General features: G+C 40.8%; 3 protein-coding genes across 5 annotated transcripts; 2 read left to right on the top strand and 1 right to left on the bottom strand.

Annotated features, from left to right (window-relative positions):
- The first annotated feature begins 2 nt into the window (after positions 1-2).
- On the top strand, positions 3-4,516 carry LOC138627273 (uncharacterized). Of its 3 annotated transcripts, XR_011311372.1 has the most exons (8): positions 3-251; positions 391-481; positions 780-983; positions 1,145-1,281; positions 1,373-1,575; positions 1,671-2,053; positions 3,576-4,337; positions 4,439-4,516. XR_011311372.1 is itself a non-coding variant. In XM_069709501.1 (7 exons), exons 1-7 carry the CDS (start codon positions 199-201, stop codon positions 3,786-3,788), a joined length of 1,284 nt encoding a protein of 427 aa, XP_069565602.1. In that variant the 5' UTR covers positions 3-198; the 3' UTR covers positions 3,789-4,376. The 3 variants fall into 3 exon arrangements, 2 of the variants coding, with proteins under 2 accessions (XP_069565602.1, XP_069565603.1); XM_069709501.1 differs by lacking the exon at positions 4,439-4,516 and having other exon boundaries at positions 3,576-4,376; XM_069709502.1 differs by lacking the exons at positions 3,576-4,337; positions 4,439-4,516 and having other exon boundaries at positions 1,671-2,412.
- On the top strand, positions 4,472-11,710 carry svopa (SV2 related protein a). Its single transcript, XM_069709496.1, has 16 exons — positions 4,472-4,601; positions 6,082-6,239; positions 6,352-6,437; positions 6,525-6,623; positions 7,091-7,162; positions 7,351-7,475; positions 7,558-7,621; positions 7,706-7,831; positions 7,937-8,065; positions 8,181-8,254; positions 8,393-8,469; positions 8,653-8,757; positions 9,212-9,323; positions 9,617-9,698; positions 9,828-9,917; positions 10,004-11,710. The coding sequence occupies exons 1-16, from the start codon at positions 4,567-4,569 to the stop codon at positions 10,214-10,216; spliced, it is 1,647 nt and encodes a 548-aa protein (XP_069565597.1). The 5' UTR covers positions 4,472-4,566; the 3' UTR covers positions 10,217-11,710.
- Positions 11,711-11,714: 4 nt separating this feature from the next.
- Positions 11,715-15,807, bottom strand: LOC138627274 (D-amino-acid oxidase-like). Its single transcript, XM_069709503.1, has 10 exons — positions 15,534-15,807; positions 15,328-15,442; positions 14,857-14,933; positions 14,294-14,359; positions 13,564-13,618; positions 13,297-13,401; positions 13,112-13,194; positions 12,627-12,744; positions 12,270-12,368; positions 11,715-12,200 (listed from the first exon to the last, which is right to left on the bottom strand). The coding sequence occupies exons 1-10, from the start codon at positions 15,725-15,727 to the stop codon at positions 12,075-12,077; spliced, it is 1,038 nt and encodes a 345-aa protein (XP_069565604.1). The 5' UTR covers positions 15,728-15,807; the 3' UTR covers positions 11,715-12,074.
- Between the last annotated feature and the right edge of the window lie 235 nt (positions 15,808-16,042).

Genomic DNA, 16,042 nt, shown 5'->3' on the forward strand with positions numbered 1-16,042 from the left:
GAACCCTCGTTACCGGTGGTCTGTTTCTATACGGACCAACGGACGTGCGTACTGATGCCTGCAACCGGCGGAATTTCATTTCCTACCCGCATTCCCTGAAGACCCGCCCTAATCCGCCTGTGATTGGCTAGTTTTCGTAGGGCCCTCTTGGCGATTGGATGTTCGGATATTTTCGGCGCAAGGTGTTACAACTTCAACATGAGTGACTACTCGGGACCAATCGATAACTTGCTAAACATGGCGAAAGAAAGGTGAACGCTAGCTCTACATATTTGTTTTATTAGTCTTTTCATTAACGTGGCGTCCAGTTTAATGCTTTGGCCGCCCTTATATCTAAACGTATGGCTGAATCAAAGTGAACTGGCTGACACTAACTTTACCTCCAAACAGGTCTGGAAATCTGAAAACACGCCTCAGTAATGCTGAGCGGTTTCCCTGCACCGCCCCATCCATAAATATGGACCAACACAGTGAATTAATGGTAAGTGCTATTGATATCCTGTGATAAAATATAATATGAATTGAATTACAGCTATAAAACCTCGCAAGAACTGATTTCAAACTAAAAGCGACGTTCATGTGGACGATATTTCACATTTATTTAGTCAGCCAGTTTCCTATCTCTGAACTAAGGCTCCTCTGACAGTAAAATGTGTTGTCCCCTTATCCGTGGTAGTTACTTTGATATGGCCTCTGAAAACTAAATGTTGTCATTCAATTGAAAAGACTGACATCATATTAAAAATGTTTTAAAACAACTTGTTGCGTTTGTGTCGAAGGACTTCTTACCCAAAGATCATCAGTACCATATATGCAGGTACAAAGCTGTGAGCCAACCGGGAGGTAACCATACCGGTTTTGAGGCCACAGTCCGGATGTCCCTTCAGTCGAAGGACGCAATCCTGGTGTGGCTGAAGTCTATGGCAATCGCATGGAGAGTGGCCTACACCAGGCCTCGTAAAGGCCAAAGGATCATCTTCAAAGTGGGTTGATTTTTTTACAGAGCTCGATCTTCAGTTGAAAGGTTATTTATGACTCCTTTATTCGGTAGTCTCCAAAAGTATGGTGGCTACTCATGACTCATCTTTGATCATATTTGACTCTTTTGTTTCCTGTTTGCATTTTTTTTCTCCTATTATTGTAGGCAGACTATCGGTGCCAGTATAACACCAAGCCCAGGAAAATATCAAAGCCTGGTCGGCTGTCCAAAAATACAGATTGCCCGGCTAAGCTTAAAGTTACCCTTGTGCGCACTGAGGTCTCTCGTGGACAACAGAGCAGGTCTAACACTTAAAATCAAAAGCAGTTTTTGTTTTAATGTCTGTACACGTCTTGTTTAACAGTGTGCTTTTTTTCTCCCTCTTCCCTCCAGAAGCACTGATCCTCACATACCGGACTACCCAACACTTGTGGATATCAGTAATATTCATAATCACAACATACATGTGGCTGATGCTATGTGTCATCGGGACGTGGGCAAAGAGGCTGTGGAGAAGCTCAATCCACCGCTAAGCAACCGTAGTCCGGAAATAACCATGGCAGCTGCTGGGGAGCTTGATGCTGAAGCACCAGAGGGTCCGTGTAATCATAAGGGCATATGTTCATAATGATTCATGTAAATACACACAGTATTGACTAAATATAAGATGACCCTTTTCTCTTTTTTTCAGCTGTTTTGGATAGTGAGGACTGGCACTCCACGATCAAAGAGCTTTCGGCCATGATGCTGAGCAATGAAAGATTTCAAGCAGCAGCGTCAGCGTTCATGAAGACATTTCACAGCCTAAAAGAGAACCCCTACATGCTGCAGTTGGCAATGCACATGTTTGGCCACTATGGTGCCAAGAGCCTGGCAGCGCCCCAGGACGGTAACTGTGCCGGGCAAAGTACAGCCACGCAGCCCGCATCTGTTGCACACCCAAAGGTTAAGCATGGGAGGAAACGACCACTGAGTGCAGGATGTCTGAGGAAATGTGTTGCAACCATGGACCATCGCTACAGCTGCCCTGAAGGAGTGAAAGCTGGTACTCACAGCGTGTCCCAAGCAGTTGAGGTGTGTCACAGCAATCCAAAATAATGAACGCTTCACCATTTGACCATGACCCTGCCCCCTTTTCCTGTCTTTACAACGGCTGGAGACCACACTGTATACTTAATTTATCAAAGATATCCACACAGGACTTTTGTTTCCGCTCCTATTTTTGATGAGTTAAAGGAAAAGATCTAAGATTTCATTAATGTTCACACATTTTGTTAAAATCTGTTAGTGAACACTTTAGCTTTGACAAAATGATCCATCCACCTGACAGGGGTGGTACATCAAGATGCTGATTAAACAGCTTGATTATTGCACTGGTGTTCCTTGGACTGGTCACAATCAAATGCTACTCTAAAATGTGCAGTTTTATACTACAACACCCCTCGGGGATTAATAAAGTGTATAAAATCAAAAAAAATAAAATCAAAATCAATGACAGGTTTTGAGCGAGCATGAAATTGGCTCTCTGACTGCAGGAATGTCCACCAGGGCTGTTGTCAATGTTCATTTCACAACCCTAAGCCGTCTCCAACGTCATTTCTGAGAATTTGGTATCACATCCAACTGACCTTACAGCCTCAGCACTCTGGTAACCATGCCAACCCAGGACCGCCACATCTAGGGACTTCACCTACAAGATCGTGTCAGACCAGCCGCCCAGACAGCTGAGGGAACAGTTGGTTTACTCGTCGTTCTCTTCCGGGTCCTGACCTGACGGCAGTTTGTCATTGTAACCGACTTGAGTGGGCAAATCCTCATCTGCGATGGCCTCTGGCACTTTGAAGAAGTGATCTCTTCACAGATGGATCATGGGTCACTCTGTCCCAGACAGATGACAGACGGCGTTGTGTGGGCGAGTGCTCTGTTGATGTAAAAGTTGTGAAAACAGTGGCTCGTGGTGGCGGTGGGGCAGCTACAGGCAACAAACACTGGAGTATGTGATTAATGGCAACGAATCCACAGAGGTATCGTGATGAGATCCAGAGGCCCATTGTTGTGCCATGGATCCAACAAAATGCATACCTGTAGCCAAATGTAAAATTTTGCCATATACAGTACTGCAAAAAAAATAAATAAAGATAAACTGCACATATTGGTGGCATCAAGCTGTTTAATCGGCACGTTGATGTGCCACACCTGTCGGGTGAATGGATTATCTTGGCAATGGTGAAGTGCAACACAGATTTAAACAACATTTGAGAGAAATACACATTTTGTGTGCTTAAAAGAAGTCTTTTACATCAACTCAAGAAAAAATGGGATTGAAAACGAAAGTTTTGCATCAATATGTTTGTTGAGTTTTGGTCATTTTTACAGACCTAGACACAGCTATAAGGTTGCTGTCTTTGATTCATGAAAACTGTCCTCCAAAAATAACCTCATAGATCTTTTATAGAAGGTTATTACACCCTACAACAGCTAAGCGACCTCGAATGAGAGTAAATAACAACAATCTGGGGACAAAGAGGTGACATACTTGTATATAATTGCGTAAAAATATAATAAAGTCTGTATAACGGGAATTTTTCTTTGACAGGAGGAGGTCTGCTGGGTGAATGGTTTGATTAAAAGGTGGACTTGGCGACAGGAGAATGCCGTTCGCTTCTTGTCTCCAACCACGAATTGGGGTCGTTTTAAAAACAACAACAACAACAACAAAAAATGTATCTACTGTTGCCCTAACAACAAAGGCAACTTTAACACACAACAAGTTTCAAGTCATCAATATTCTTTTCAACAACATTTATGAAGTCGTTTTTGTCATTGGTGGAGAGAAATGAAGTACATTTACTCAAGTGCTGTCCTGAAGTACAATTTTGAGATTTCCATTCAATGCTACTTTATACTTCCATTTAACCACATTTCATAGGGAGATATTGTACTTTCTATTTCACTGTATTTATTTGATGGATTTAGTTACTTTTAAGATTAAGATTTGATACAATGGAAAATACAATGAGCCTTTAAAATAAAACACTGTTATTTGATTAAACCAGTGGTTTCCAACATTTTTGTCTTTTGACATTACAAAGATCAGTGTGTAGTTGTCAAATCTAAAGATATCAGTCAGAGAGGGACCAAACCAGGACTTTTACTTTCATACTTTAACTACATTTTATGTAGTTTTATTTGAGTAGGATTTTTCATGCAGGAGTTTTAGTTGTAATGGAGTATTTTTACACTGCTCTATTTGTACTTTTACTTGAGTAAAGGATCCGAATACTTCCTCTGAGGGCACGTGGTTCACTAATGGAGACAGTGATGTCCCGTCTGCCACCAGTCCTCTGTGTGAGTGTTGGTAAGTCATGCTTTGACCCCAGTAATCAGCCGTCATGCAGCCTGGGATCCTCCTGAGCTCATCCGCTCCTCTCTTCCTCTCGCGTGCTGTGACTCGCGCAGGGTGGCCTCTCATTGGCTGCCGGCGGACACCCGGAGCAGGTCGCTCTCCTCGGTGCTGAAATCGCTGCTTATCGTGACCATGTAAACGGCGATGAAGCCAAACGGAACACCGGCCAATAAACACCAAAATGGACGATGATCTGTTCCAACTGAGACAGCTGCCGTGAGTACACTACAATCTGCATGTCTACGCCTCTCCCTTTTATTCGTCCATTTTCCAACCCTGACAGCATGTTTGTCCGACGCGTCGCCCTCTGGCAGCTTTGTGCTTGATTAGGTCGCTGGACTACAAATAGCCTGGCATTCCTCAAAAGCAGCAATCATTTCAATATATTTATCTACTTATATTACCTGGATGTTTGTTCCTTGATGCAGTCCAAAAAAAATAAAATAATAATACATGCGCATCTCCCTGCTCCGCTGGTGGTGCAGTTTGTTTACATCGCATTTTACAAAGAAAACTATTATGCTTGTATTCATTCGCAGAAAATCAGATTTTTGTATTTCTAAGATAAGTTTTGCGTCTTAACTTATTGTGTTTACAGTCATGACATTGGCACCTGATGTGATTTATTTCAACCCTGCTGCACAAACATTAAGCTAAAGGCTAGCCCATAAATAAAGGATATTTCACAAAGACATACAGTAAAATAATCAGATTTGAGGGAGGATGAGGGGAAGGCTATCCCTGTTCATGGGAAAATTACTCAAATACATCCCCCTTGTTAATCCTTAGCAGCAACCCACACACTCCATCCCCCAAAAGAAGAGGGAGTGCAGGAACAGAGGGGTTGTTTAGTTGAACATGTTTGTCGAATCCACCTGAATCATTGATCCTTTATCTGACTGAGGTTTTCTGCAAGTTCAAATGTATTGCCCCGACCATGGCTCTGAAATATCAGCAGCTTAATTGACAAATGACGTTGTACTAGTCATCTTCAAAAGTTACATATTGATAATGCCACAAAACTTTTCAAAATTAAATTGTTTTTTAAAAATAAAACCACATATATCAGGTACAGGTAGTGAAAGACAAGGGAAAAAAGGGATATGCCTAATTTTTAATGGGTTGGTTATGTATCCTGTTGCTGTTTATTTATACTACTATTTATAAATATATTTATATTTATATTAAAAGCTTGAAACGTGGTTTACAGTAAAATAGTGACTTCCTTGGACATCTCCCAAACTCATCTGCAGCACTGACCCTCCTCCATGCAAGGAGGCTATGTTATGTAATTACAGTGATTAAGACACTGTCACACTCCATGTTCTCCGTTAGTGTTTCATCCAAAACAAACTAATAATTATCTACATGTGGAAGAAGATTATCCCTTCCATCCGTAGAAAATACTTCTCTGGGTATTTGGGCTTAAATAGCTTGCCAGGCAGTAAATTATAGTGTGCAGAGCTGTCAGCTGTGTGGCCTGCCATGGATTACCCATAGGACGATGATACCACCCATTCACAAAATCACAGGCGGAAAAATCTCATATCACCTAGGCAACAGCCTCCGTCTCTCAGCTTTGCCCTGGCGCCTGTCTTCTGAAACCCTTCTGACCTGCCATATTGTAAATAAGTTTACACTCCTGGGCTGTTTTTAAAAAAATATCCATATCCACTTGCTTATTTTTTTCTTGTAGTGTCGTCCGCTTCCGTCGCACTGGTGAGAGCATACGTTCTGAGGAAGATGTTGAAAATAGAGAACAGGATGTCAGCGTTGCAGAGCAGAATGATCTGGAGTCTGTGGCACTCGCAGAAGGAGCTCCGGTACCTCGAGAGTTTGCCAATCCGACTGATGGTACAGTATAACATTTCCCTCAGACAACATCTTTCCAACACTTCCATATTAGACTTGAACTCAAATGATCTCGTGTACCCCTCAAGATTCCCATCTTTCTCCTTTCCTTCAGACACATTCATGGTAGAAGATGCCGTAGAGGCCATAGGCTTTGGGACATTTCAGTGGAAACTCTCCATTCTCACTGGTCTGGCTTGGGTAAGAACTGCTCTTTTATTACAAAAAAAAAAAAATACTACACCAAGTCCATACAAGGTATTTATTGTGTGTTTTCTGTTTGCTCAGATGGCTGATGCTATGGAGATGATGATCCTCAGCATCTTAGCCCCACAGCTCCACTGTGAATGGAGACTGCCAAGCCTTCAGGTGGCACTGCTGACATCGGTAACGGCTCTATAATCTCTGTAAAGTGCAGCGCTAAATGACTGTTATGGGACTGTTTTAAAACAAGTGCTTGTATTCAACATTGACTACCATGTGGAAAAGTAAGGCCCTAACAGTTTGTAAAGTCATTATTTGTTGCAGTATTTTGATTTGAATAACAATTCCATATTTATTTTGCTGAGTAAAGCACAAAACAAGAGTCAAACAAAGGGATTGCAGTAGATTTTACGAAAGGTATAAACATTGAACTGTGCTTATTTTTAATGACATGACATCACACGAAATTGTATTAATTCACTTTTATGAAGACAATATTATCATAGGCCATGAAATTTCACATTTTAGTGGCCTAAACTAAACTAAAATCACTCCTACAGTGTGGAAATGTGCCTGAGTAGATGTGCATAATATCAGCTGCAACAAGTTCAATCCCACTGACGTATGACTTTTTTTCTTTATTGACACAGGCAGTGTTCATTGGGATGATGATCAGCTCCTCTCTTTGGGGAAACGTATCGGACAAATATGGCAGAAAGACAGTAAGTTCTAATGACACACCTGAGTTACAGGTGTGAAAAGTTTAGCTTCTGGGTTTCTAAATGGAAGTGTCTGTTAAATATTAGACCACAGGAGTAAGCCTTTTATGATGTCATGTAAAGATATACTGTAAAATGTCAGATCTCCAGTATTTATTTAGCAGCTTGTTGTGTTTTGATCGTACACACAGGGTCTGAAGATGAGTGTGTTGTGGACCATGTTCTTCGGCCTCATAAGTGCATTTGCGCCTATTTATGGGTGGATCCTCGTCCTCCGCGCGCTGGTGGGCTTTGGAATCGGAGGAGCCCCACAGTCGTGAGTAATCCTCGCTTGTCTCTCTAAAAATAACGCTGTAGTTAATGGTGTTAGTTTTGATTAACAGTGAAGTGTTCCTCAGGGTGACACTGTATGCTGAATTTCTACCCATGAAGTCCAGAGCCACATGCATCCTGCTGATTGAGGTATCCTGACCTACAATCTCATTTCATAGAATTTTGTCAAGAAATGTCTTTCACTCTTACAACTTGAGTTCACTGCTGTTGCAGATATTTTGGGCACTGGGCACTGTCTTTGAGGTCCTTTTGGCAATCCTGGTGATGCCCACTCTGGGCTGGCGCTGGCTGCTGGGCCTCTCTACCATTCCTCTATTCATCTTTGCTGTTCTGTGTTTTGTAAGTATGGTGTTATCAGTCTTTAACTGTTCTACAACATGTAAGCATAAAAAAATACAGCTTTATAATGTGACATGTTTGGTTTTTTTGGGGGGTGGTGGGCAGTGGCTACCAGAGAGTGCCAGATATGATGTGCTGACAGGGAACCAGGAAAAGGCTCTGGCCACACTGAAGCGCATCGCCACAGAGAACGGAGCCCCAATGCCACTGGGAAAACTAATTGCTGCCAGACAGGTATTGTTTCTGCAGAATACACATTATCTGAATGTAATTTAGACATTATTCATGTATGACCTCTTGACCTCTAATTTGGGTATTCAATTTTTTTTATGACTCTTCTTTTAACTAGGAAGACCGAGGGAAAATTCAAGACTTATTTTCATCTCACTTCCGCTGGACGACAGTTCTGCTGTGGTTTATTTGGTAAATGAGAGACAGATAATGTCACCCAGTTTTCTTTTCTTTCTTATTCTACAAAAGCTTTTGTTCTCCTAGTGCAAAAAAATATTAACCTGTGCATCATTTAAATGTTTGTGTCATCCTGTGTCTCTGTCTCCTCAGGTTTGCGAATGCCTTCTCTTACTACGGACTGGTTCTGCTAACCACAGAGCTGTTTCAGGAGGGAGGTGCATGTGGAGGTGAGTCAGACACCGACAGACGCCCTCACACGCTTGATAACGGTTATGTTTTTGGAAGAAACAACATCACCCTCACAGGCTTGATAACGGTTATGTTTTTGGAAGAAACAACATCACAAAAGCGTCAGTCAAGCAAGTGCTGGGCGTTTACTATCCTGTTTGTTGTTTACTATCTCCCCCTAGTGGCCAAAGGTAATAAGAAGGAGCTCAGATGCAACTTGGAGTGTAAATACCTGAACTCGGATGACTATAAAGACCTGTTGTGGACCACGTTATCTGAATTCCCAGGTACACGTTACTGAATTCTCTTCAAAATTTCATCCAATATTTTTTTTTTTTCAGTTAAATCAAGTATTTTTGGTTGCCAGTTTGTCAATGTGCAGTATGTTGCTTCAGTGATTTGTATGAAATGGTATTGATTTGGGAGAATAATTTAAAGGAGATGCCAATAAAAGAGGGGGGGGGATCTTAAAATACAAACATTAATATTAATAGATCTCTTTGATAGATGTCACTGTGGGAAGGTTTTCCTCAAATGCATTCAGTTGTGTCAGGAGCCATCAACTTGAATACACCTGCACTTTTCCTGCTATAAAAAGCTTAATACTTAACTTTTGAGGTCTATGTATACATATAAAACTTATAATCTGATTTGTTACTATAGATTAAAGGACAAACTAATTTTTATATTTTGCAAACATGCAATCTGAGTAAGGTCTGTGAATATGTTGACGTTACATAGGACTGCTGGTGACACTGTGGGCTATTGATCATCTGGGAAGGAGGAAGACCATGGCATTGTGTTTCTTCATCTTCTCTCTGTGCATCATTCCACTCTATGGCTGTGTTGGGAGGTAAAGTGGGCCTTACTTTAGACTTTTAAACATTTTGTGAAGTGTGGATCCTCTGTTTAGTGAGGCACTGTTGTGCAGTGGTTGCATGTTCTCTCTTTGCCTGTGTGGGTTTTCTCTGGGAGCTCTGGCATCTTCCCACAGTCCAAAAACATGCATATTTCTAAAGTGGTTGTAGGTGTGAATGTAAGCATAAATGGTTGTCTGTCTTTCTGACCCTGTACAGGATGAAGCTGCTATAGATGGATGGATCCTCTGTTTATTAACTCTTACTGATGCTGGTTTATCTCTTACAGAACTTCCATGACAGTGTTGATATTCATCGCCAGAGCGTTTATTGCAGGAGGGTTCCAGGCTGCCTATGTGTACACTCCAGAGGTGAGATCTCCACCCAGAGTGCACTGTTTGTTTGTTGTGTAAAGTGCAAACAGTTCAAATCAACAACAGAGTAAAGAGGGGCAGAATCACAGGCAGGCATCCTCCTGAGTACTTTCTGAAACTCTGCAGGTATACCCAACAGCGACCAGGGCTTTAGGTCTGGGAACGAGCAGTGGAATGGCCAGAGTTGGTGCCCTCATCACACCTTTTGTTGCACAGGTAACACCCAGCTGCCAGTTTTATCATGACAATACAGCAAAAAGTAAGAATGTTGCAATGATATTTCCCTGGGCTTTCTCCTGCAGGTGATGCTGGAGTCCTCTGTATACCTGGCTCTCTCTGTGTACTGCTGCTGCTGCTTCTTAGCTGCCATCGCCTCTTGCGCGCTGCCGATTGAGACGACAGGCCGGGGCCTGCAGGAGTCCAGCCACCGTGAGTGGGGACAGGAGATGATGGGGCGGGCCTCCTCCCACAGCTCACGAGGAATCCCTCACTCCAGCTCTGGCTCCCAGGGCTGAGGACACGTCAGGCTGGAGTCCAACCGAGAGGTAACTGCAGTGAAGAAAAGAGGCCAAGGAGAGGCAGGAAAGCTAAACCTGCTCTCTCGCCATCTCTGCCCTACTCCTACGATTCTTCAGTTTAGACACCACAGTGGCTTCAGAGCCAGGCAGCACAATCTTTTTACAACATGTCACCATACCTATAGTCTTCAAACACCATTGCTGTCACAAGTTTGCCACTGTACAACTGCACACAGGGTGACTGGTAAGACCAAATGACCTCCGTGAGTACAAGAGCGAATGGTGGACACAAACTTTCCTGAAGAAGTGAGAGTTCTAATACTTAAAACAAAGTATTTGAATCCTGCTTTTCTCATTAAAGAGAAGCAAAGGTGCGAATCAGGAGGATGAAAGTGTTAGCTTCAAACTACTATCTTCTTTTCAAAGAGCCTTAAAACTACATATTCAGTTTGTGGCTGACCTTCTGAGAAAGCTCCTTCTGTTAGCATACTGGGCAAAGATACGTATATAGGAAACAGCATTATCTTGTGCACACAAATTGCCTCCTGAAACGCACGAAGTACAAACTCGGCTTTATAAAAAGTGCATCTTTGGAGTAAAGAACAATTCAATGTCATTGAGTCAACAGAACATTAGAATAAATAAGGTCTGGGTTTACTTTATTAAAGATTCACTGCTGTCAGGATGAAAGGATTTACTGTGCAGGAAGACTTTTTCGCACAGTCAGCATCTTTTTTAAGCTCCTGTTGTGTCATTTCTTCTGTCTGTATTATTTCACATTTTAAGATGGAGGATATTTGTTTACTGCAAAAGACATGAGGAAAAGGCAGGTATTACTCTATTAATAATGAAAATACCGCCTCACGTCTTGATCATTATGTGGTCGTAATAATTAGAGCAGGCTGAGAGATCTGCTGAAGCCTTCATCCAGATCCTGGATTGCAATTTAAGATATTATGGACATTATATTAGAGTATTGGGAAATTCTATTCTGAGTAATGCTTTTACCACCCAAATCAGGCTGAGCCTAGTTAGTAACATGTTTTAAAAAAAAAATTAAAAAAATTTTTTTTGACATTAACATGATCTATAAACCATTATCTATAAACGCTGTTCCATCTCTTTCTCTACTTTACCAGACTCTGAAGCTGTGCTCAAATTGACCCACACATGCATTTCATCAGGACATTACCGTCTGTCTTTGTGTAAATAATGTATCAATATCTGGTTTAGTTGTTGTCTTTGCTTTTGTTTGTAACAAAGGTGATGTGGAGACGGACTTTACCCATTCTTATTCTGCGAGTAACACACTGAGCAACATTTTGTTGATTAAAAAAAAAGAGAGAGATTAACTAGCACAGCTCCAGCAAGCTGACTCTTACCTGCCAGTGTTTAAAATATATAGTGCTGCATTAAGTGTCTGTGTGCACAGATTCTTGTCAATGCACTGGATGTAAATGTGTTTGATAGTAAATAATCTTTCAAAAACAAGCAGTGGATTCATGTTGTGATTTATTAGTAAAAAGTAAAATAAAAATCTGTGATTTTATCAGTTGTAATTATTATACTTATAATGTGTAGATTTGATACATTTAAGTACTTTTTCTAAATTACCTAAACCTCTTATGGATTCAATCATGATTTTGTTACATATGAATTTATAATGTGTAAAAACCACAGGCATGTCTCATCTTTGACTTCACATGTGTAACATTGTTTTAAAGTCAGGTCATTACCCCCACAAACACAGGATACTGATTGTTTGCTTTAAATGTTAGTATAGAAGAGAACATTGTGTACGCTAACAGTGAAATTTAAAAAAGGAGTGTATCAAGCATGACTGCTGGACACAAATTTACAAGCGAGCCTTTGGACCTTTGCCTTTTTGTTCCACGATCTGACCGAAGAGCCTCGCTGCCTCCTGGGCGCAGCCTCTGTGAATGGTGAGTCCAAAACCTCCGTGGCCATAGTTGTGAATCACCTGAACATATTTTAGAAGTTGGATGACTAAAGTTCATATTTAAAGTGCTGATTTCATGTTAAAGTTTACCTCTATTGGAGCTGCAGCAGACTGTATTGTCTCCCTCTCCAATCTGACTTTGCTGCGAACAGGCCTGAGGCCGGCCCAGTCGTCTACTTTCCTGGCATGCTAAGGTTTGAGAACAACAAGAAAAAACATGTTCTAGTTTGAAATTGTGCAGCAAATAAATGTCACACAATGTCAACTAAATAATTATCTGTACTTCACAATTTTGTTGACACACTGGTGGACTGAGTTACAGAATGAGTAATCTAAATATATTAAATGGGAACATGAAAAACTGGAGCACTACAGAGGACTCACTGTAAATAATTAATTTCAGTTGAGATAGCATGTCTTTTTTATGGCCTTTTGATATTATCTCACCTTGAGACTCGGCTCAAGCTTACAAGCCTCTTCCCAGATTTGTTTATGGTCTGTGGAGTTGTTTTGTTCACTCCAGTTTCCCAATTGGAAAAGTCCACCGACTGTCACAAGATGGCTCCTGCAGACACACATGTTTTGTGCACTGATGAAAACAGCTTTCACTTTCTGGCTTCATTATTCTACAATCCAAAATCATCCCCAAAAAATTGCTGCGACAGCAAGCGTCAACATGGTGACCGGACAACACAATATAACAACTGCTGGAATGACTGATAAACCCAGTGTAGCCAAATTATATATGGAGAAGTGTAGGGAAATAATTACACTATAGAAACTGTAACTGCACAGAAACATGCATTATGTGTGACATACTGTAAAACCCAGAGTAGCCCTATTATACTAGCTAACACTATAAACACACAGGAGAAATGGATGTGTGGTCCTGCAGTTCAGTGCTTATCAGTGTGTTGCGTTACTAGCACTACCCTGGAATGATATAAGGCGAATTGTAGACTCCTGTCGTAAAATTGTGGGTAATGATCCAATGCTTCAGCCATGGAGCGTCCACCTGAAACACAGAAAAACAACAAGGGGAAACAACTGTTTCTGTCGTTTCTTTATAGTTGGTTTTACAAACTATTTACATCCGTTATAAGCTGTTCCCTCTCACCTTCACTATCTGGCCGCGGCCTGGTTTCAGGTCGGGGTCTGGCTGGAGCACTCCTGATCTTACCCCAGTGCAGTTTATGATCACATCTACCCCAGTTTCTGCCAGCTGAGAGCAGTCAACAGCAATAAGAGATAACTACATGATAAGAGTCAATATTTTGTGAGTCTTTCCTGGAAAGATACAGACAAGGTATAGGTAGTGTTTCTAAAATTTGCATAAAAAAATGTGCAGCATGTACAACTACAATGATGAAAATCCTTCACTAACCTCTTTGAAGGACTCTATTTTCCTGTGATAAAATTTTACACCCCATTTTTGCAACCTGGAAATAACACAGAAAACCTATGTATATATTATGAGCAATAGGAAACCGTCAATGAAAATGAACCTTTGGACCTATGAACCAGTAATCTTAAACATGTGACGATTTCTGGGTTTAAGATTGTGTCCAAATTTATTTAATTGTTCAATCTTAACTAGACACTGTAGCAAATTCTGTGTAGTGGAATATACAGTGTCAGAAAAGTACAAAAATTACATAACTCATTCCTCTCATGTAGCAGCTGTTTGGCTTTTTTCCCATGCTGGCATAATACATGATGGTATTTACCTCTCAGATGGTGACCACTTATTGTACACTACTTTTTTAGTTTTCACTGTGGAATAGTTTTACTCCACCACGTATGGTATACATATAAGACAGCTCTACACAATGCTAAACACAGTATAAATTTGGACTGACAGACTCGCTACACTGAGACCATGTGGTGAAGATATCATTTCAGTGGCTTTTGGTTTCCTAATTTCTCCTCAGATTTAATAAGCCTAGAGCGTTATAAATAATTTGCATAACAAGCAATCAGGTGCCTCCTTTCATGTTTTATTTATAGGTAATAACATGTTATTGCAAAGAGGTGCTACATGCAGGAGAAACAGAGATCCACTAACAAAAATGCCGATGCAACATTCACCTAAGTGATTTAAGTAAATCACTCACCTGTCCATCAGCCAAGGTAAATATGTTTTACCTTCCACCATGAGAGCCGTGTTGAACCAACCATAGCTGGGCAGATTAGAAGAGATAAATGTGTTAAAATTTTAAGAGCTGATGACACAGAGAGCTGATGACACAGATTTATCCATCCAGTCATGAATATTGGAATCTTTTACTTTGAACCATGTAATATATTGTTTAGTAAGATAAAAACAGAAATGCAGAACTATGATATTGTGCAGAGTATAAATTGGATATTTAAACAGAAATCATTACATTTGAGGAGAAGAGCCCTTTATCAAGCTAAAAATGAGTGTGACGAGTTTCTTTCATTTATTACCTGAATTTTGTATGGTTGATCATCATAATTAATGTTTTTCTTTTGGCTCTGCATGTGTGTTCTTGCTGTAGCTCGATTGTTTGACATACAGCAGTCTTAATCCCATGTGGGAAAAGTGAAATTGTTGGCATGATATGAAAATAGTTGGCTCCCTGACTAACTATTTGGACTCCTCTTTACATTCTTTAAGTGTTTTGCTTTCATGGTAGTTTCAGCGAGAACCTACGTGTATCCTGGAAACATCTTCAGCTCTTGTTCTGTGAGCTGTCTGAAGCCGAGGACGATATCTTTAAACGAGGGATCCTGCAATCAAAAAGAAGTCACTTATAATGTCTTGACAGTGTTGGTGTGAGGTCTGGATACAGAATCCCAGTTAACTCAAGCTGAGTGTAAATCCAACCCTTAATGAGGCTTCTCTGTTGATGTTTCCCACCTACTAGGCAACCATCTTTTGTGCGGCTGAACAAAGCTCTACTTCAAGTGTGGCTGAAAACAAATGGACTTTGTTTATGGTTTATATTGCACTAGTATGTGATAAATGTATGAAGGACTTATTTGTGGTTACATTGTAACTACGTTTACATTTTTCATTGCACGGGACCTTTGTTCTTGGTTATAAAAGGATTCATAATGAGGCCAAATCTTATCTTTAAGGTCAAATTTATTGGGCAATTTCCAAGAATGAAGCACTACTCACTGGTGCTGGTTCAGTGCATAGGTTGTAGCCAGACTGGAGGAATACACCTTTCTTTATGGAATCTGGTGAGCTGAGGAAGCTCAGTAAGTAGTCAAATGTCTCCTTATTCCATTTTCTAAAGGTGAGGACACAGACAGGATTAAAGTCGTTGGTCAGTTTTTGTAGATAAAGAGGAAGATCAAAGGACGGTGAGACAATACACTTACGTCTCCTGGGTGTTGCCCTTATCATACAGGTAAGGCTGCCAGAAGCCAGCTGCTCCATCGCTGGTGGTCAGCGGAGTGAAACGGTCCGCATACACCTCAATGGTCAGTGGACTGACTATGGAGTGATACTCCTCATAGATGCTCTGAGCTGTTGACAGACCAATGACTCCCGCCCCAATCACTGCCACCCGCATGTCTGCACTAATTAACACAGAGAATTACTCACCCATCAAGGAATCATATAAACATTACAACTTGGATCAGCATTCTTTGCATTCTAACACATTCAACTGGATATGATTAGATTAAATATTTAATTATACTATGGTCATTTTTCTACGATTTATAACTGAATTATTTAAAAGTAGGCTATATATGAATGGCATGGAGATCTACCGACAGGACAAAGAACAGAAGACACAAAAAGTCACAATCAATCAATCACGACTAAATTTCCCCTCTGTGGGATTAATAAAATCAAAATCTAATCTATCTAATCTAATCAATCA

This window comes from Brachyistius frenatus, unplaced genomic scaffold (assembly GCF_029030835.1).
Source record: "Brachyistius frenatus isolate BFR_SWC_R1_liver_20210118 unplaced genomic scaffold, ASM2903083v1 Contig_83, whole genome shotgun sequence".
Taxonomy (NCBI): Eukaryota; Metazoa; Chordata; class Actinopteri; family Embiotocidae; genus Brachyistius; species Brachyistius frenatus.